Raw genomic sequence first — 22,688 nt, forward strand, 5'->3', positions numbered from 1 at the left:
CCCGATTGCCTGCTGCACCTGTGTGCTAACCTTCTGTGTTTAATGCACAAGTTTCCCCAAGTCCCTTTGTGTTGCAGCTTTCTGCAGATTTTCTCCAATTAAATAAACTCAATTTTTTTTGCTCTCCCTTGCAAAATGAACAACTTCACATTTTTATACATTATACTCCATTTGCCAACTTGTTAGCAACTTACGTAACCTATCAATATCTCTTTGTAAACTGTATCCCTCTTGCAACCTGCCCTTCCACCTACCTTTTAAGTTTTCTGAAAATTTGGCTACAATACATTCACTTCCTTCCACCAAGTCATTAATGAATCACAAACTTGCTTATCTACACCAAAAATATGTGCCAACAAAATTCAACATTTGCAGGCTAAACTTCATATCCATGATTTTTAACATTTTTTTAACTTACTTTTAAACGAGTTCTGCACTTGCAAATCTCACCATTTGTGGGGGTTCCCAGGAATGGAACCCTCACGGTTACGGAGGAATGGCTGCATATTGTAAACTTTACGATCTCAGCACTGATCCCTGTGGAACCCCACAGGTCACCAAGCTGAAAAAGTAAGCTCTTGTCCCCATTCGCTGCCTCCTGCCCAATAGCCAACTCTCTATCCATGCCAATACCCTACCTCCAACATTGTGGGCTTAGTACCTTGTTGAACACCTTCTGGAAATCCAAGTACAGCACACCACCTGGTTGCCTTCTATCCCCTCTGGAGATAGCAGGTGGAAATGATGGGGCTTGCTTTGCTTTCCCTTGCTCAATGCTTTCTTGTAACGTGGTGCACAGAATTTCTGCCTCATTCTTGGCTTCACAAGATTTTCAAGGAGAAAGTGAGGGCTGCAGATGCTGGAGATCAGAGCTGAAAATGTGTTGCTGGAAAAGCGCAGCAGGTCAGGCAGCATCCAAGGAACAGGAGAATCGACGTTTCAGGCATAAGCCCTTCTTCATTCCTCATTCCTGAAGAAGGGCTTATGCCCGAAACGTCGATTCTCCTGTTCCTTGGATGCTGCCTGACCTGCTGCGCTTTTCCAGCAACACATTTTCACAAGATTTTAACAAGCATCAATTATCCTGAGCCCACTGGAATTTAATGATGGCCCATTATCATGACTTAATATTGGTCTCCTTGGCTCCCAAAGGCTGCCCAATACACCCTGTTGATTGGTGGGTGATCATGTGAACTAGCATCAGAAATGGGGAGGCCAATGAAAGCCACCCCTGTGACCTTGCATACAAATTGTGCATTTCAAAACTAACTGGTGAATTCCAGTTCCAGCCTGCTCCCCTGACTGTCGGGTACAGTGATCAGACATGGAGCTCCTGGTGACATTGCTGACAATGGGAACCTGCCACAATACCTACACTTGACTGGAGTGATAATCTGACAGGAGGCCCAGTGCTGACCAGGAACATGCCTGGTGACCATGTAATTGCATTGGGTCTTCCAGAGAAAGCAGCATAAGAGGTTCTCCAGTTGTCAAATGGTTTCCCCCCACTACTACCACAATATCCTAGTCTGTGTCTCAAGACAGGCAGTGTGGTGGCTCAGTGGTTAGCACTGCTGCCTCACAGCGCCAGGGACATGGGTTCACTTCCAGCCTCAGGCAACTCGGTGTGTGGAGTTTGCACATTGCCCCAGTATTTGCATGGGATTCCTCTGGGTGCTCCGGTTCCTTCCGTAGTCCAAAGATGTGCCGATTAGGTGAATTGGCCATGCTAAATTTCCCATAGTATTCAGGGATGTGTAGTTTAGGGGCATTAATTATGGGAAATGTAGGGGAATGGGTCAGGTGGGATACTCTTTGGATGGTCAGTGTGGACTTGTTGGCCTGTTTCCACACTGTAGGGATTCTATGATAAAAGACTCCTGATGAGGATGTTGTCAAATAACGTTACGTAAGGGGACAGGCATTTGATCCTACAAGTTTGAGAGTTAAAATGTTTGGATTTTGTTCTTGCAATCAAAAGCTGCTGAGATGAGTACCAAGTTGTGTTTCTAATAATCAGGTTTGTTTAGCATGTTGAACAGGGAAGGAGGCCATTTGGCCTAGCATGCTTGCACCAGCCCTATCAAAGAGGTGCAGGGCAGATGATTGTCAGAATATTAAACAAAACAGCAAAGAATGACTAATAAGTCAATCTTAAGGAAGAAATCAGAGTCTGAGTGAATACTGGATAGGAATGCCAAAATTGAAAGCAAGACTTTCTTCAGGGATTTAGGAAGGGAGGAAAAGTGAGTAAAGTGAGTGCAAAAACAAATTGCTGGAGGAACTCAGCAGGTCTGGCAGCATTTGTACAGAGAGAAACAGAATTAAGATTTCCATTTAACTAGAGTCAACCATTTCTGAAGAAGCATCACTGGACTTGAAACATTAATTCTGTTTCTCTCTGCACAGATGCTGCCAGACCTGCTGAATTTCTCTAGCAACTTCTGTTTTTTCTCTCAGATCATCATCATCCACAGACCTTTGTTTTATTTAAGTGAACACTGATTCTCTAGGGCATGAGCATACAGAGTTAATAATAGATAACAAGGAAATGGCAGATGAAACAAACTAATCTTTGCTTTTGTGTTCACTGAAGAGGAGACAAAAAGCATTCCAGTAGTAGTTATAAATCAGGAGGTGGGTGAGCTAGAGAAACATAGTGAAATACAATCATAAAGGAACTGGTACTAAGTCAACTGATAGAGCTATGGACTGACAAGTCTTGAGTTCAGATGGACTCCGCCATAGAGCCACAAAAGAATTTTGTAATTAGGTAGCAGGTTCAATTGTGTACATTTTCTGAAATCCTTCGATTCTGCTAAAGCACCATTGAACGAGAAAATAGCAAAAATAAACCTTTTATTAATGAGAGGAGGGAGACAGGAAACATAGGCTGATTAGCTTGATACCTGAGGTTGTAAGTTTGCTCACTGAGCTGAGTTGGTCGGTTTATTTTCAGATACTTTGTCACCATGCTAGGTAACATCATCAGTAAGCCTCCGCTGAAGAACTGGTGTTCTGTCCTGCTTTCTATTTTTGTGTCTTGGTTTGTTACGGTGGGTGATAAAATTTCCGGTTCTTTTTCTCTGAGGTTGGTAAATGGGGTCCAAATCGAGTTGTTTATTGATGGAGTTCCAGTTTGAATGCCAGGGCTTTAGGAATGTCTCTGTTCAGCCTGTCCAAAGATGGATGTGTTGTCCCAGTCGAAGTGATGTCCTTCTTTGTCTATGTGTGAGGATACTAGTGAAAGTGGGCCATGTCTTTTGGTGGCTAGTTGGTGTTCGTGTATCCTGGTGGCTAGTTTACTCCCTGTCTGTCCAATGTAGTATTTGTTACAGTCCTTGCAGGGTATTTTGTAAATGACATGTGTTTTGCTGGTTGTTGGTATAGGGTCCTTTAGGTTCATCAGTAGTTGTTTCTGTGTGTTGGTAGGTTAATGGGCTACCCTGATGCCAAGGGGCCAGAGTAGTCTGGTAGTCATCTCTGAGATGTCTTTGATGTGTGATATGGTAGGTGTGGCTGCAGTTTATGGCATGTGGTGTCTACTTGTTTGGGTTTGTTGTTTAAGAATTGGCGGACTGTGTTTATCGGGTACCTGTTCTTCTTGAATATGCTGTCCAGGAATCTTTTTTCTGCTGCTCGTAGTTTTTGCAGGTTTGGATTACAACTTTTCTGTCTTTTCAGAGTCCTTCTAGGGCTTTCCTTTCCTGTGTATTGAGGGTGTTCCCGTCCTTCTTCCTGCTTCGTGTTGGTTCAGCTCTCTGTCTGATGGCAAAGGTGAGGACTACAGATGCTGGAGATTAGAGTCTAGAGTGTGGTGCTGGAAAAGCACAACAGGTCAGGCAGCATCTGAGGAGCAGGAGAATCGACGTTTTGGGCAAAAGCCCTTCATCAGGAAGATGTCTGTCTGATGGCCTGCTGGGTTTCTTCTGTGAGTCCGTTGTCTTTCAGGCTTGATTCTCATGCTGCTAAGAAGTCCTTTTGGTCCGCATCTCTGTAGTTATAGTTCATCCCTCTTACTAGGACAGCTTTTTCCATGTTTGTTATTGGTCGGTCTGATGGGTTTTTAATCCAAGCTTCGGAATTGTCTGTGTTATTCTTTTGTGTGAGCTTATCCAGTTTTTCTTGTAGGAATAGTTTTTTTCTTTTTCTTGGTATGCTGTTGTTTGATGTTGAAGGCTCGTTCTCATGTGCTTGTCCATTCATGGTCTGTCACGTTGGTGTATAGAGGTTTTTGGCGCGAAATTTCCTGATTGTATTTGTGGAGCAAGTGTTAGAATTGATCATTAAAGATATTGTAGCTGGGCACATCGAAAAACCTCAAGGTGATAGAGTCAGCATTGTTTTGTTAAAGGGAAATCGTGTTTAAACATTTTGTTGGAGTTCTTGTGTATAATATCTAGAATGGTCTTTACAAGATGGATCTGGGAGTGGTGTTTCTTCTTGTGGGTCAGTTGAGAACTAGATTCACCGTTTCAAAAGTGGAAACACCACCAACTGCAAGTTCCCCAACCAGCCACTCACCATCCTGGCTTGGAAATATATCACCAACCCTTCAGTTTGATTGGATCAAAATGGTGGAAATCCCTCTCTAACAGCAGAGTGGATCTACCTCCAGTACATGATCTGAAACAGTTCAAGAGATCAGCTGACCATCACCTTCTCAAGGGCAACTAGGGATGGGCAGTAAATGCTGGTCCAGCCATTGACATCCATGACCTGCAAAGTGAATTTTCAGGACAGAGGTGAGGAGTATTCTTTTCCTCTTTAAGGTTTGAGCAGTGTTGGAACTCTGCCTCAGAAGGTGGCGGAGGTGCAGTCATTGAATATTTTTAAATCAAGGTAGATAAATTCTTTTGGGTGTAGGAATCAGTAGTTATTGAGAGTAAATACGATGTGGAATTTGAAACACCTAAGGAATTTAAAGAGGCCAGATGGTCTACTTGTGTTCATATTTCATATGTTCATAAATATTAAGGCAATCAGTCCCACTCCCCAATTGTCCAGCAAATGTTTTCTTTCAGGCATCTATCCAATTGTTTCTGCTACCTTTCATGGAGGTATGTTCCAGATCATAGTCCTCATTTTTCTCCTAGATCTTTTGCCAATTCTCTGAAATATGTGTCCCTTTAGTTTCTGACCTTCCTGCCAGCAGAAACAGTTTCAACTTATCAACTCCTCCATTTTGAACACGTGTTAAATATCCCCTTCATTTTCGTTATCTCAGGAGGATTGACCATTTTCTTCCCTGTTGTTTAATATATCTGTGTTATGAGTGGCTACAGTTGGCATTCCAGAAGATACCCATAATTTGTTAAATGCAGCTTGATGTGCACGTAAAACAACTTTACTGGTTGAATGAAACAAGAAAAAACTGTTTCAACCAAAGTGTAATGCTGGATTGATTTAAAAAAAACTAGCTATAACATTGTCTGAGTTCTCATTTACCTCAGACTTGGCATAAGTCTTTATGTTCTTTCCCAAAAAGAACTAAGTTTGAAAGTGTGTTGTGATCACGATTAAATTAGAACTTACAAAACAATGTGCAATTGGGCAATGTAGTTAGGAAATTGTCATCCTTTAGGCATTAGGATTGTTGAAATCGAACAATCTGCAAACAGCAGTTAGAGAGTCAATAGTTTTCTGTAGCTTAGCTTCAATGTGCACTTTTCAAAGGCCAATTTTACATCTTGCTTTGAAATGCAACTTTAAATAGATGACCTTTATTTCGTGAATTTTTTTATGTTTATTAAGCGTAAGCATGAAACTCATGCTTAATATTTTATTGTGCACGATAGGGTGTAGCTGAATCTAATATTTCAATCGGCAGGTTGATAAAATGGTCTTGGTGGAGATGGAACAGTATTAGAAATGAAGGAGAAGGTACTGGTTCTGAATTAGAGCAGTAAAATCTCTAAAGGAAATGTATTGAATACGTTATCTCATGAGTTATGCTGCAAACAACTCCCCATATCTCAAGTCGAAAAGAGTGGTGCTGGAGAAGCACAGCAGGTCAAGCAGCATCCGAGGAGCAGAAGAGTTGATGTTTTGGACGTAATCCCATTCCTGATGAAGGGCTTATGCCCAAAATGTCAATTTTCCTGCTCCTCGGATGCTGCCTGACTGGCTGTGCTTCTCCAGCACCACACTTGTTGATTCTGATCTCCAGCATCTGCAGTCCTCACTTTCTCCCCATATCTCAAGCCTCTTTTCTAATATACCACAAAAAATCTGCCAAATATATGGCACATAATATTCAAAATAACTCGATGGAAGATGCTACATCTGAGAACTAAAAAATGCAAACAAGCTTCAAAGATGATTGGCACACTTATAACACTCAATCATTCACAACTCCAATTTTAATTACTGCACTATTGACGGCTGTGTCTTCCTTGGCTCTGAGCAGGTCAGAAGTCCTCTGAGTGTCAGTGAACTTGAGTATTACTTCCTTGACTTGCTGTGGAGATGTGTTAGTGAGGTACTCACCAGGGTGTGCTCTTGAGTCTAATCTGGAGACTGAACTCATTGAGGTGAAAGTCTCTGAGCTAGTGGAGGGAGCAGGAGAAGACAATTTATTCTCTAAGGGATCTGTGGCTTCTCCGTCCCAGTTGGAGGAGGAGCTGATGGGCTGAGGGGCTAGCCCCTCTGTGGTGAATAGTACGTGGATGCCACTGGTGGCTGTCAAAGGAAAGAGAGACCGTTTTGTTGTGAAATACAAGTAGATACTTGAGCATCTATATTGGTTGAGTGATGAAAAGGGCCAGCAACACAATGAAGCTTACTGGGCTGCCTTGATATGGAGTTCTTAGCAGCCCCACATGAGTGATCTATGTCCTCTCCCGGTCTCTTCAATGATCTTGTCCTCATGGAGTGTCAGCCACACCACCATCTGTCTTGGACCTGTCTGCCCAGTTATGAGACATTTCCTAACAGCGTTGTAGTGTACCTGCACCAAATGGACTGCAGTGGTTCAAGAAAGTAGTTAACCACCACCTCCTCAGGAGCTATGAGGGCTGGACAATAATTGCCAGCTGAGCCAGCAATGGCCTCATCCTATAAATGAATAAACGAAACATTGTATTGAGTGCCATTATTGTCTGACACGGCCCCCCCTCCCAGCCACAGCCAGCCCTTGCCTAGCCTCCTATTTCTGTTGTTCTTGGAAGAACAACTTTATTTGAACTCCTCAACATCCATTATATCATTCCTCTGTCAGTGACACAATGACTAATGGCTTACACAAAATTAAACAGAACACTCCAATAAAACACACAATTGAAACGTACCAAACTCAAACACAAGATTTTTACCATTCTTTTGAACATGGAGAAAATTTACTGTGAATTACATCCAACTTTAACTGCCATCCTTAACTTTAACATTTACTTCATTTCTCTGTTTTTCACTCTGTACACAAAAAACATTTATAGTCGCAAACCTAGTCAGCTGAAACACACATGCAGCTTTTAACTCTTTGCTGTACCCTATCCTGAATACATAGATAAATAGCCTCAAACAGCACACTCAATTACAAATTCCATATCTCCCACTTTTTCTGGAACTTATCAGCACTAAAGTGTTCTCCTTTTTCTCATCCATCAATTTTCAGACAAAAATAACTACTACAAAACAAACTACATTGCACCTCTCCAGGAGGGCTTTACTGTCCCTTGTTACTCCCAAAGACTTTACCTTCATGCAACATTATGTGTATTTTGTATTGGGTCAGTTTAATCTGCTGCTCCCTTTCACAGTGGTTTCCCTGCAAGAACTAAACGTCAGGAGCCACTCAATGCCTCCCACATCCTTGAAACTTATTTCAGCCCTCTTGGTTTATGCACAAATCTTGTCCCAGATTTGGATGCCAATTTTGTAAGATCTTGGAGTTTTCTTCACTTTTAATTGTAAGACCTAAGACCTATCGACTGAGTTGGGAGAGCCAATCTAAAGGTTACTAGTCCTGCTTAGTCACAGCACTTAACCCAGGTGCAAGTACACTATTACAAGTTTCACAGAATTTATGAAGTTTGTCAAAACCAGTACAAAAGAATGGGTATTTAATAAGGCAATTAACTTAATTTATTCATAAAGAAACATTGGATCTCAATTTCCTATGTTTCTTCCTATGTTATGTTGACACATTTTCATTCTGTCTAATAAAAGTAGAATACTGCTTTTATTCAGAATGTTTTGAAACATTCTGGACTCAACCTTAACTCTGTTTCCCCCTCCATAGATGCTGCCAGAACTCCTGAGTTTCTACAGCTTTCTTGGGGGGTTTCACCTTTACTTTTGTTTATGCACAGTGCATCATTAAGAATCCTTGGCTACTCACGACACCCTGGGCAGGATTGGAGACATCCTAAACTCCAACTGGCTTCAAGGGGATGAAAAGTGTCCAAATTGTTCTGTTGTCAAAACTTGTTCATGTTCCCAATTCCAGATTGGTTTCTTTTAAAAGTGAAGTCACCTTCTTGTAATGTCAGTTCTTACCCGTTCCTGATTGGTTCCCTGAGATGTAAATTCTTCATAAGACTCTCTTCTTGACTATGATTTGCTTCTGTTCTTTTTACTATTTCTTACAACGGGATTAGGTCATTTTAAAATATATTCTTTACTCAGTAGTTCAGGAAAGGATGATTTACGCTATCATATCCTCAAGACTGACACCCTGAACTCAATGTCTCAGGTTTAATAATTTGATGAGAGTTCCTCATTAAACCAAATACCTTATCAGTGATTATTTGTTTTTAGGGGCATCTGCCGGGCAGATTTTTGACTAGTGGCCTTTGGTACTTGGGGAAGAATTCACTTTTTTAAAAGAACGAATGGTAAAGTTGCATATAACCTTAACACTTTACAATATAAAGGCAATACAGAAGGCTACACAGGAGAGTAGTACTTCAAAGTATATAGAGTGTGTCTAAGATACAGTGCATAATGACAATCAATGTGTAGAGTCCAGTGTATATTTGACACAGGGTCTTGAGTAATAAAGACCAAAAAGGATTATACAATGTGCAATTAGTTTTGTGATTATGACAGAATTAAATTCAAATTTAAAGAACACATTTAGCAAAATGTGGCTACTTCTGTCTCTGTCTCTCTCTGTTTCTCTCTCTCTCAAACACTTCAAATTAAATCTAGTCTAATGTAGAACATAACTATTATCCTCTGCACAATAGTGTTTCACCTATCCTCTGATGATGGCAATGTCAGCTACTTGATAAGGATTTAATGATGTGAAAGTATGTAAGCTTGCTCATTTAAATTTGTAAGTTTCAAGTTCTTGTCTTTTGTTATGAAAATAATTATAGTTAGGCTCCCCACCATTCCAAAGGTCGGGTGACAATCTGAGTCAGTCACCTGGTGCAAAAGTGACCTGCATTAACTACAATTAAGAAATCAGAATACAATTTAATTCCTCACTTGCTTAGTCAAGTCAAAATGATCAATTATTGAAAAATAACTTGACTCCACAATGTAGATGTGAATTCTAATTGCTTTGAGTTACTAGTTTCTGCTGTGAGCTCAGAGATCAAGATATAGTGAGGTAAAATTAAAGGAAGACAGCTAGTTATTCTGAATTAGTATCACCATGTTCTCATTGCTGGCTACTCGAGCAGCATTTCCGATATGTTCTGGAAATAATTTTCTATTTTATCCTTGTCCACGAAGCACCATACTTTAGGAAAAGTATGAAAACTTTCTAAAGGGTGCTAAAAAAGATTGATGAGGACATTTGCAAGGATGAGATGCTTCAGTTTTGTGGGTAGATTGGAACAGCAGGTGTTGTCCTTTAGAGAAGAGAGTGTTGAGCAGAAATTTGACAACTGTTGAAAATCATGCCGAGTTTGGACAGCTGGATAGTGATAACCAATTCCTATTGATATAAGAGTGGAGAACCTGGGGTATTGATTCAAGATGAAAGTCAAAAGAAGCAATGGCAGCACGAGGTAGAATTTTATAACCTAGCATGTGGTTAGATCAAGAATACACTGTCTGAAAATGTGGCGACTTCAGATACAGAATTGGTTAAACCCCTGAAGAGAAATACTTTGCCTGACTATGGGGAAGGGATGAGTAATTAAGTTGCTTTTGCATAAACATGGTCAAGTTGAGTGGCCTCTTTCTCTGCTGTAGCCAGTCTATAACTGTATGGTTTTATTTGGGGAAGGCAGTGTGTGAAGTATCTTGCAATTCCTCAAATGTAGAGCCCTTAAGCTGAAATTGTGAGTGGGGTAGAATCTGACTTGTTATTTAGGTCGAGGCCAGTGAAGTTCACATAGAAACTCTTAGTGTTCTTTAACTTCATACGTGTATGTGCTACTCTTTTAGGGAGCGGGGGGCTATTCTGTTGAAGTAATTCAAAGTGTTTATCAATAACTTACATGAGATTGTAACATGACAGCATTAAGTGCCCTTTCATGAATGTTGTTGATCGAAAGTTTCACGCTGAAAAATCTATTATCGACAGAGCTTTTATCAAATATATATATATCACTTGCTATATAATGTAATTAATATGAGCTTGATAATATTTGATTCTCCATGAATCCCTGTCAATTTAAGTACTGTGTTTTCAATACTCTTTATATGTTACTCAATTGTGTTTCCTTTTGATGAGCTCGACAGTTTACCTAAGGATGAAACAAATCTTTACAGAAAGCCATTTATTTCAGTGCACTGTCAAATATTAATCTTGGGTCAATTAATTTAGGATTATTTCCTCTCTCTTTAAATTGTTGTTGCTGTCATTAGCCATTTAAATCCAATTATTTTCCCCCACTCTCATGACATTATAAAGTCAGAATACCACATACCATTGTTGTGCAGTAAGTACTTTAAAGAGTACTTCACTACACATCATTGGATACAAGAGAATTTCAAGTCAGTTCAACCTGAGACAAAACGGTTGACAACACATGAAGTATAAATGAATTTAATCTGACACAACCTCTGGAAAAAAAGATTATTGCTATTTCAGTTCACTTGCATTCGAGTTAAACCTAGAAAATGGAAGAAATGTTTGGATAAGACCCACTGGGGATGAGTAAAACACCACAGCACAGTCATTATTTATCTCCATCTGTTTAGGTACTTTTGGTTCACACATTCTGACCTTTTCCGGCCGAACTGACACCAAATATGCCAAGCTTCTGAAGCAGTTCCCTCAGTTGCATTCGGTCACCGTTTGCGCTCAAGTGCAGTTCGATTCAACTTATGTGGGAGTTTCCACGGTCTTCTCCTATTCAGTGCCTTCATTTATCAACGAGTTCCAGCTCCGCGCGAACATTGTCCGGGGGCAGCACATTCAGCTTGCGCTGCTCGTCCATGGTGTGCACAGCCCTTACTCACAGGCGGTTGACAATAATGGTCGCTGGCACCATCTCTGTGTGAGTTGGGCCCGCCAGGGCGGGGATTGGGCCATCGCAGCCGATGGGGCTGTCATTTCATCCGGGGAGCAGCTTTACATCGCAGATGACATCGGAGCGGGCGGCGTGTTCATCGTTGGCCAAGAGCAAGACACCTTTGGGGGATCATTTAAGAAGGATGAATCTTTCGTCGGGAATATTACCCAGCTCCACATTTGGGACCGTGTATTGAACACTGACGAGATTCGAGCTTTAGTGGAAGATTGTTTGGTCATTTCACTGGGATTGTTCTTCCAATGGAATATTTCCAGCTTTGAAATTGAAACGTCGGTGCAGGTCCATGAGGGATTTTCACAGTGTAAAGGTAATTTGTCCAAAAAGATGTCTCTTTTCTATTTGTGGGACTGCATTTTTTTCCTTTAAAAGGCAGAGGCTGTTTGGTGCACAATAAAAGTGATAGCATTTAAGTTTTAAACAGTTACAAAGTATTTCATCGTAGAAGGTTAATGGGTTAATTCCAATGGGCAGGTTCGCTGCTCCTGGGGTGGGGGCAGAGCCAGGATCTCGATCATTTAATTAGCTTTCCCTTATTTAATGAAGGGTTTTCAAATGTGACTGCAGAATTAGAAAACATTCCTTAAGAGTTATTGAATTATTGGGAAGGAACAGACCAGGAACTGAAGCCACGGTGCACTTGTAAGGAAGTGGCAGATGGAGTTGAGTTTGGATAAATGTGAAGTATAACATTTCGGGAATACAAACAAGAACAGGATGTAAAAATTAATGGTAGGGCTCGGGGTAACGTTGTCAAAAAGAGAGACCTAAGGGTTCAAGTGCATAGTTCTTTGAAAGTTGTGTCATGGGTAGACAGGGTGGTTAAGAATGCACTTACCTTCATTGCTGAGCCCTTTTGAGTATGGCAGTTGGGACGGCATGTTGAGGTTAGACAGGACACTGGTGTACTCATCTGGAGTACTGTGTGCAGTTCTTGTCACCCGTTTATACGAAGGATATTATGAAACTGGAGAGGGTTCAGAAAAGGTTTACCATGATGTTGCAGAGAATGGAGGGTTTGAGATATAAAAATAGACTGGAAAGGCTGGGACTTTTTTCACTATAGCTTGGGAGGTTGAGAGGTGACCTTCTTGAGGTTTATAATCTAATGACACCCGTAATTAGCAAAATAATCTGGGGTGACCTTACAGAGGTTTATAAAATCATGAGGATCACAGATAAGGTGAAAATCAAAGGTTTTTGTTTTTTACACTGTGGGTGGCTCGTATGTGGAATGCACTGCCAGAGAAAGTGATGGGTGCAGGTACAGTGACAGTGTTTAAAATACATTTGGATAAGTTCATCAATAGGAAAGGTTTGGAGGGATATGGGCCAAGTGCAGGCAGGTGGGACTAGGTTAGTCTGGGATTATGGTCAGCGTGGACTGATTGGACCGAAGGGTCTGTTTCCGTGCTGTATGACTCTATAACTTGTTCAGATATGTTATGACACACCTCCAGAGAAGGTAGGACTTGAACACAGGCCTTCCAGGCCAGAGCTAGGGACACTACCACTGCACCACAAAAACCCATTGGTGCACTTGGAATATTTCCACATTCATTGAATTAATCTGAAAACTTGCTGGATATAAATAGGATCAGAGCTGTGAGAGATAATGTGATTTCTAAAATTCTAAAACTCCTATTAACGTGAATGGAGTAAATCTTGCTTCTTTTTAAAAATGTGTTTTTCCCTTTAAGGTGAAAGTGAAAGTGTGTGAATTGATATTATTTGAGCCAAATAATGGTTTTCAAATAATGTAATGCTTTTCCACATTTTCATCATTTAAATGCTTGCCATTGTGTGAAGTTGCATGGAGATATCAGGAAAGCCGGAATAATGGAGAGGACTGCTCCCCAGTGGTACAAAAAAGCATAGTCAGGAATGAAACCACTGCACAGACACTTGATCCCATAAAAAAAGGGATGCTTTTATTTGTCAGTGCTTTCATTCCAAAGAAAGTTTGCTCTCAGGATTGGAAGAGTACATTTCATGATAAGAAAATAGTGCTTGGGGAAATCGAATTGCACATGTTAGTTTTGTATTTTTGATTGTTCATGTCTTTGATGCAAATATTGCACAGCAGAAATCCAAAATGATTGCAGCTAGAGATGAGGGAGGGATCTGAGAGTGCATGCCTTCCCATTGCTTTCTACTGAGACACAATGGATCTATTGTGAGCAGAATCTCTCTAACAGGGACATGTACAGTGCATAATCAGAACAATCAGTTTAAAAGCAAGTCAGGAGCAGTTTTGTTCTGTCATTTAGCTCCACATAAGTCAGTTACCCACATCTGAGCACAGTGGGACCCTGGCACTAATGCAGATGCACCAGGTAAGTTACACATGAGACATACTGCATTCGTGCTGCAGAATATGTCCACTTGTCGATTTAGGCAGTTACCAGCACTACTCCTTCGTATAGAGGGCCTTATAATTAGGAGTATGGGCAGTTAGGGCAGGAAAATACATGATCACCATAGGCAAATGTTAAATATGTACTTGACAGAAAACATACTAAGAGACACAAGCCATTAGTTTTCAAAATGGCATGTAATCCAGTGAGTTTAGAGGTATCTCCTTTGGGTAATTAAAAGAAACTCATGGTAAGGCTTAGATGACTGTTCATTGCCTCTGGCTGTGTGCAGTGGAAGGCTCACTGCTTCAACAGCTCTTGCATCAGGTGATAAGACCCACAATAACTTGCTGCTGAGTGGATTCTCATTATCCACAACGTCTTCAGTGATAATCCGGTATCATAACCATCGACTCCTACAGTAGTCCAGTATCACTCTCACTGTGCTCCTACAGTATTCCAGCATCACTTTCACTCTGCTCCTACAATAGTCCAGTATCACTGTCACTGTGCTCCTACAGTATTCCAGCATCACTGTCACTGTGTTCCTACAGTAGTCCAGCATCACTGTCACTCTGCTCCTACAATAGTCCAGTATCACTCTCACTGTGCTCCTACAGTATTCCAGCATCACTGTCACTCTGCTCCTACAATAGTCCAGTATCACTGTCACTGTGTTCCTACAGTAGTCCAGCATCACTGTCACTCTGCTCCTACAATAATCCAGAATCACTGTCACTGTGTTCCTACAGTAGTCCAGCATCACTGTCACTCTGCTCCTACAATAGTCCAGCATCACTGTCACTCTGCTCCAACAATAGTCCCGTATCATTGTCACTCTGTTCCTGTAGTAGTCCAGTATCACTGTCACTGTGTTCCTACAGTATACCAGCATCACTGTCACTCTGTTCCTACAGTGGTCCAGCACCACTGTAACTCTGCTCCAACAATAATCCAATATCACTGTCACTGTGTTCCTACAGTTGTCCAGTATCACTGTCACTCTGTTCCTACAGTAGTTCAGCATCACTGTCACTCTGCTCCTACAATAATCCAGTATCACTGTCACTCTGCTTCTACAGAAGTCCACTACCACTGTCACTCTGCTCCTACAGTAGTTCAGCATCATTGTCACTCTGCTCCTACAGTAGTCCAGCATCACTGTCACGATGCTCCGACAGTAGTCCAGTATCACTGTCACTCTGCTCCTACAGTTGTCCAGTATCACTGTCACTCTGCTCCTGTAGTTGTCCAGTATCACTGTCACTCTGCTCCTGTAGTTGTCCAGTATCACTGTCACTCTGCTCCTACAGTAGTCCAGAATCACTTTCATTCTGCTTCTATATCAGTCCAGCATCACTGTAACTCTGCTCAGACAGTCATCCAGCATCACCGTCACTCTGCTCCTACAATCATCCAGCATCACCATCACTCTGCTCCTACAGTAGTCCAGTATCACTGTCACTGTGCTCCTACAGTAGTCCAGTATCACTGTAACTCTGCTCCTTCAGTAGACCAGAATCGCTGTCTCTCTGCTTCTTCGGTAGGCCAGTATCGCTGTCACTCTGCTCCTGCAGTCTTCCAGCATCACCATCACTCTGCTCCTACTGTGGTCCATTATCACTGTCACTCTGCCCCTACAGCACTCCAGTATCGCTGTCACTCTGCCTCTACAGTAGTCCAGTATCACTGTCACTCTGCTCCTGCAGTAGTCCAGAATCACTATCACTCTGCTTCGATAGTAGTAGAGCATCACCATCACTCTGCTCCTACAATAGTCCATTACCACTGTCACTGTGCCCCTACAGTTGTCCAGTATCGCAGTCACTCTGCTCTGACAGTAGTCCAGCATCACTGTCACACTCTCCTACAATAGTCCAGTGTTACTGTCACTCTACTCCTACAGTAGTCCAGTATCACTGTCACTCTGCTCCTACAATGGTCCAGTATCACTGTCACTGTGCACCTACAGCAGTACAGTACCACTGTAACTCTGTTCCTTCAGTAGACCAGTATCACCGTCACTCTGTTCCTACAGTTGTACAGTATCCCTTTTACTCTGCTCCTGCAATAGTTCAGTATCACTGTCAATGTGCTCCCACAGTAGTCCAATACTCTGTCACTCGGCTCCTATAGTAGTCCAGTACCACGGTCACTCTGCTCCTACTGTCTTCCAGTATCACTGTCACTCTGCTTCGACAGTAGATTAGATTAGATTAGATTACATTACAGTGTGGAAACAGGCCCTTCGGCCCAACAAGTCCACACCGACCCGCCGAAGCGAAACCCACCCATACCCCTACATTTACCCCTTACCTAACACTACGGGCAATTTAGCATGGCCAATTCACCTGACCCTGCACATCATTTGGACTGTGGGAGGAAACCGGAGCACCCGGAGGAAACCCACGCAGACACGGGGAGAATGTGCAAACTCCACACAGTCAGTCGCCTGAGGCGGGAATTGAACCCGGGTCTCAGGCGCTGTGAGGCAGCAGTGCTAACCTCTGTGCCACCGTGCCGCCCCAGTAGTCCAGCATCACTGTCACTTTACCCCTACAGTAGTCTAGTATCACTGTCACTGTGCATCTACAGTAGTCCAGTATCACTGTCACTCTGCTCCTACAGTAGTCCAGAATCACTTTCATTCTGCTTCTATAGTAGTCCAGCATCACTGCAACTCTGCTCCTACAGTCATCCAGCATCACCGTCACTCTGCTCCTACAATCATCCAGCATCACTTTCACTCTGCTTCTACAGTAGTCCAGTATCACTGTAACTCTGCTCCTTCAGTAGACCAGAATCGCTGTCTCTCTGCTTCTTTGGTAGTCCATTTCGCTGTCACTCTGACAGTAGTCCAGCATCACTGTCACTCTGCTCCTACAAAGGTCCAGTATAACCAACACTCTGCTTCTACAGTAGTCCAGTATAACTGTCACTCTGCTCCTACAATAGTCCAGTATAAACGACATTCTCCTTCTACAGTACACCAGCATCACTGTCACTCTGCTCCTACAGTAGTCCAGTATAACCGACACTCTGCTTCTACAGTCATCTAGTATCACTGTCACTCTGCTCCTACAGTAGTCCAGCATCACTGTCAGTCTGCTCCTGCAGTAATCCGGTATCGCTGTCACTCTGCTCCTGCAGTCTTCCAGCATCACCATCACTCTGCTCCCATACTGGTCCAGTATCACTGTCACTCTGCTCCTACAGTAGTCCAGTATCACTGTCATTATGCTCCTACAGTAGTCCAGTATCACTGTCACTCTGCACCTACAGTAGTCCAGTATCACTGTGTCTCTGCTCCTACAGTAGTTCAGTATCACTGTCACTCTGCTCCTACAGTAGTCCAGTATCACTGTCACTCTGCCACTACACCACTCCAGTATCGCTGTCACTCTGCCTCTACAGTCGTCCGGTATCGCTGTCACTCTGCTCCTGCAGTCTTCCAGCATCACCATCACTCTGCTCCCATACTGGTCCAGTATCACTGTCATTATGTTCCTACAGTAGTCCAGAATACTTTCATTCTGCTTCTACAGTAGTCCAGTATCACTGTAACTCTGCTCCTTCAGTAGACCAGAAGTCGTCCGGTATCGCTGTCACTCTGCTCCTGCAGTCTTCCAGCATCACCATCACCCTGCTCCCATACTGGTCCAGTATCACTGTCACTCTGCTTCTGCAGTAGTCCAATATCACTGTCACTCTGCCACTACAGCACTCCAGTATCGCTGTCACTCTGCCTCTACAGTCGTCCGGTATCGCTGTCACTCTGCTCCTGCAGTCTTCCAGCATCACCATCACTCTGCTCCCACACTGGTCCAGTATCACTGTCATTATGCTCCTACAGTAGTCCAGAATACTTTCATTCTGCTTCTACAGTAGTCCAGTATCACTGTAACTCTGCTCCTTCAGTAGACCAGAATCACTGTCTCTCTGCTCCTACAAAGGTCCAGTATAACCGACATTCTCCTTCTACAGTAGTCCAGCATCACTGTCACTCTGCTTCTGCAGTAGTCCAATATCACTGTCACTCTGCCACTACAGCACTCCAGTATCGCTGTCACTCTGCCTCTACAGTCGTCCGGTATCGCTGTCACTCTGCTCCTGCAGTCTTCCAGCATCACAATCACCCTGCTCCCATTCTGGTCCAGTATCACTGTCACTCTGCTTCTGCAGTAGTCCAATATCACTGTCACTCTGCCACTACAGCACTCCAGTATCACTGTCACTCTGCCTCTACAGTCGTCCGGTATCGCTGTCACTCTGCTCCTGCAGTCTTCCAGCATCACCATCACTCTGCTCCCATACTGGTCCAGTATCACTGTCACTCTGCTCCTGCAGTAGTCCAGTATCACTGTCACTCTGCTCGTACAGTAGTTCAGTATCGCTGTCACTCTGCTCCTGCAGTAGTCCATATCACTGTCACTCTGCTCCTGCAGTAGTCCAGTATCATTGTCACTATGCTCCTACAGTAGTCCAGTATCACTGTGTCTCTGCTCCTGCAGTAGTCCAGTATCATTGTCACTATGCTCCTACAGTAGTCCAGTATCACTGTGTCTCTGCTCCTGCTGTAGTCCAGTATCACTGTCACTCTGCTCCTGCAGTAGTCCAGTATCACTGTCACTCTGCTCGTACAGTAGTTCAGTATCGCTGTCACTCTGCTCCTGCAGTAGTCCATATCACTGTCACTCTGCTCCTACAGTAGTCCAGTATCACTGTCACTCTGCTCCTGCAGTAGTCCAGTATCATTGTCACTATGCTCCTACAGTAGTCCAGTATCACTGTGTCTCTGCTCCTGCTGTAGTCCAGTATCACTGTCACTCTGCTCCTACAGTAGTCCAGTATCACTGTCACTGTGTTCCTACAGTAGTCCAGTACCACTGTAACTCTGCTCCTTCAGTAGACCAGTATCACCGTCACTCTGTTCCTACAGTTGTACAGTTTCCCTTTCACTCTGCTCCTGCAGTAGCTCAGTATCACCGTCAATATGCTCCCACAGTAGTCCAATACTCTGCCTTTCGGCTCCTATAGTAGTCCAGTACCACGGTCACTCTGCTCCTACTGTCTTCCAGCATCATTGTCACTCTGCTTCGACAGTATTCCAACATCACTGTCACTCTGCTTCCACAGTACTCCAGCATCACTGTCACTGTGCTCCTACAGCAGTCCAGCATCACCGTCACTGTAACCCTACTGTTGTCCAGTATCGCAGTCACTCTGATTCTATAATCTTCCAGCATCACTGTCACTCCACTCCTACTGTAGTCTAGTATCACTGTCACTGTGCTCATGCAGCAGTCCGGTATCACTGTCACTCTGCTCCTACAGTAGTCCAGCATCACTGTCACTGTGCTCTGACAGTAGTCCAGCATCACTGTCACTCTGCCCCTACAGTAATGCAGTATCACTGTTACTCTGCTCCTACAATAGACCAGTATTACTGTCACTCTGCTCCGACAGTAGTCCAGGGTTACTGTCACTGTGCTCCTACAATAGACCAGTATCACTGTCACTATGCTCCTTCAGTAGTCCAGTATCACTGTCACTCTGCTCCTACAGTAGTCCAGAATCACTTTCATTCTGCTTCTATAGTAGTCCAGCATCACTGTAACTCTGCTCCTACAGTCATCCAGCATCACCGTCACTCTGCTCCTACAGTCATCCAGCATCACCATCACACTGCTCCTGCCGTAGTCCAGTATCACTGTAACTCTGCTCCTTCGGTAGACCAGAATCGCTGTCTCTCTGCCTCTATAGTGGTACTGCATCACCGTCACTCTGCTCCTACAGTCGTCTAGCATCACCGTCACTCTGCTCCAACAGTAGTCCAATACCACTGTCACTGTGCCCCTACAGTTGTCCAGCATCACTGTCACTCTGCTCCTACAAAGGTCCAGTATAACCGACACTCTGCTTCTACAGTAGTCCAGTATAACTGTCACTCTGCTCCTGCAGTAATCCAGCATCACTGTCACTCTGCTCCTACAATTGTCCAGTATAACCGACACTCTCCTTCTACAGTGGTCCAGCATCACTGTCACTCTGCTCCTGCAGTAGTCCAGTATAACCGACACTCTGCTTCCACAGTGGTCCAGTATCACTGTCACTCTGCTCCTACAGTAGTGCAGCGTCACTGTCAGTCTGCTCCTGCAGTAGTCCAGCATCACTGTCACTCTGCTCCTACAGCAGTACAGTATCACTGTCACTCTGCTCCTTCAGTAGTTCAGTATCACCGACACTCTGCTTCTACAGTCGTCCAGTATCACTGTCACTCTGCTCCTACAGTAGTCCCGCATCACTGTCAGTCTGCTCCTGCAGTAGTTCAGTATCACTGACACTCTGCTTCTACAGTCGTCCAGCATCACTGTCACTCTGCCCCTATAGCACTCCAATATCGCTGTCACTCTGCTCCTTTAGTCATCCAGAATCACTGTCACTCTGCTTCTATAGTAACACTGGAACACTGTCACTCTGCTCCTACAGCAGTACACTAACACTGTCACTCTGCTCCTTCAGTAGTTCAGTATCACCGTCACTCTGCTCCTACAGTCTCCCAGCTTCACCATCACTCTACTCCTACAGTGATCCAGTATCACTGTCACTCTGCCCCTATAGCACTCCAATATCGCTGTCACTCTGCTCCTTTAGTCATCCAGAATCACTGTCACTCTGCTTCTATAGTAATACTGGAACACTGTCACTCTGCTCCTACAGTAGTCCAGCATCACCGACATTCTGATCCTACAGTCGTCCAGCATCACCGTCACGCTGCTCCTCGTCTTCCAGTATCACTGTCACTGTGCTCCTACAGTAGTCCACTATCACTGACACTGTGCACCTACAGTAGTTCAGTATCATTGTCACTCTGCTTCTACAGTAGTGCAGTATCACTGTCACTCTGCTTCTACAGTATTCCAGCATTACTGTCAATGTGCTCCTACACTAGTCCAGCATCACTGTCTCTCTGCTCCTATGGCAGTCCAATATCACTGTCACTGTGCTCCTACTGTAGTCCAGTATCACTGTCACTCTGCTCCTGCAGTTGTCCAGTATCACTGTCACTTTGCTCCTACAGTAGTCCAGAATCACTTTCACTCTGCTTCTACAGTAGTCCAGTATCACTGTAGGTCTGCTTCTTTGGTAGTCCATTTCGCTGTCACTCTGCTCCTGCAGTCTTCCAGCATCACCATCACTCTGCTCCTACAGTAGTCCAATACCACTGTCACTGTGCCCCTACAGTTGTCCAGAATCACTGTCACTCTGCTCTGACAGTAGTCCAGAATCACTGTCACTCTGCTCCTACAAAGCTCCAGTATAACCGACACACTGGTTCTACAGTAGTCCAGTATCACTGTCACTCTGCTCGTGCAATAGTCCAGTATAACCGACATTCTCCTTCTACAGTAGTCCAGTATCACTGTCATTCTGCTCCTACAGTAGTCCAGTATAACCGACACTCTGCTCTACAGTAGTCCAGCGTCACTCTCACTCTGCTCATACAGTAATCCAGTATAACCGACACTCTACTTCTCCAGTCGTCCAGTATCACTGTCACTCTGCTCCTACAGTAGTCCTGCATCACTGTCACTCTGTTCCTACAGCAGTACACTATCACTGTCATTCTGCTCCTTCAGTAGTTCAATATCACCGTCACTCTGCTCTTACAGTGGTCCAGTGTCACTGTCTCTCTGCTCCTTCAGTAGTCCAGTATCGCTGTCACTCTGCTACTGCAGTCTCCCAACTTCACCATCACTCTGCTCCTACAGTGATCCAGTATCACTGTCACTCTGCCCCTACAGCACTCCAATATCGCTGTCACTCTGCTCCTCTAGTCGTCCAGAATCACTATTACTCTGCTTCTATAGTAGTACTGGAACACCGTCACTCTGCTCCAACAGTAGTCCAGCATCACCGACATTCTGATCCTACAGTCGTCCAGCATCACCGTCACTCTGCTCCTCGTCTTCTAGTATCATTGTCACTGTGCTCCTACAGCAGTCCAATATCACTGACACTGTGTACCTACAGTAGTTCAGTATCATTGTCACTCTGCTTCGACAGTAGTGCAGTATCACTGTCACTCTGCTTCTACAGTATTCCAGCATTACTGTCAATGTGCTCCTACACTAGTCCAGCATCACTGTCTCTCTGCTCCTATGGCAGTCCAGCATCACTGTCACTGTGCTCCCACAGTAGTCCAGTATCACTGTCACTCTGCTCCTGCAGTTGTCCTGTATCACTGTCACTCTGCTCTGACAGTAGTCCAGTGTTACTGACACTCTGCTCCTACAATAGACCAGTATCAATGTCACTCTGCTCCTACAGTAGTCCAGAATCACTTTCATTCTGCTTCTATAGTAGTCCAGCATCACTGTAACTCTGCTCCTATAGTCATCCAGCATCAGCATCACTCTGCTCCTACAGTCATCCAGCATCACTGTCACTATGCTCCTACAGTAGTCCAGTATCACTGTAACTCTGCTCCTTCAGTAGACCAGAATCGCTGTCTCTCTGCTTCTATAGTAGTACTGCATCACCGTCACTCTGCTCCTACAGTCGTCCAGCATCACCGTCACTCTGCTCCTACAGTAGTCCAATACCACTGTCACTTTGCCCCTACAGTTTTCCAGTATCGCAGTCACTCTGCTCTGACAGTAGTCCAACATCACTGTCACTCTGCTCCGACAAAGGTCCAGTATAACCGATACTCTGCTTTTACAGTAGTCCAGTATCACTGTCACTCTGCTACTGCAGTTGTCCAGTATCACTGTCACTCTGCTCCTGCAGTTGTCCAGTATCACTGTCACTCTGCTCCTGCAATAGTCCAGTATAACTGACACTCTCCTTCTACAGTAGTCCAGCATGACTGTCTCTCTGCTCCTGCAGTAGTCCA

At 43.8% G+C, this 22,688-nt stretch overlaps 1 protein-coding gene across 3 annotated transcripts in view; it reads left to right on the forward strand.

The window, feature by feature from the left end:
* LOC122554545 (adhesion G-protein coupled receptor D2-like) overlaps positions 1-22,688 on the forward strand; it is a 292,263-nt gene that overhangs the window by 2,924 nt on the left and 266,651 nt on the right. For all 3 annotated transcript variants that reach the window (XM_043699744.1, XM_043699743.1, XM_043699745.1), the window contains exon 5: positions 11,101-11,742. In XM_043699744.1, the coding sequence (XP_043555679.1) occupies positions 11,101-11,742 (642 nt within the window). The remainder of the gene's footprint in view (positions 1-11,100; positions 11,743-22,688) is intronic.

The sequence above is a fragment of the Chiloscyllium plagiosum genome, chromosome 11 (genome assembly GCF_004010195.1).
Source record: "Chiloscyllium plagiosum isolate BGI_BamShark_2017 chromosome 11, ASM401019v2, whole genome shotgun sequence".
NCBI classification, from domain to species: Eukaryota; Metazoa; Chordata; class Chondrichthyes; order Orectolobiformes; family Hemiscylliidae; genus Chiloscyllium; species Chiloscyllium plagiosum.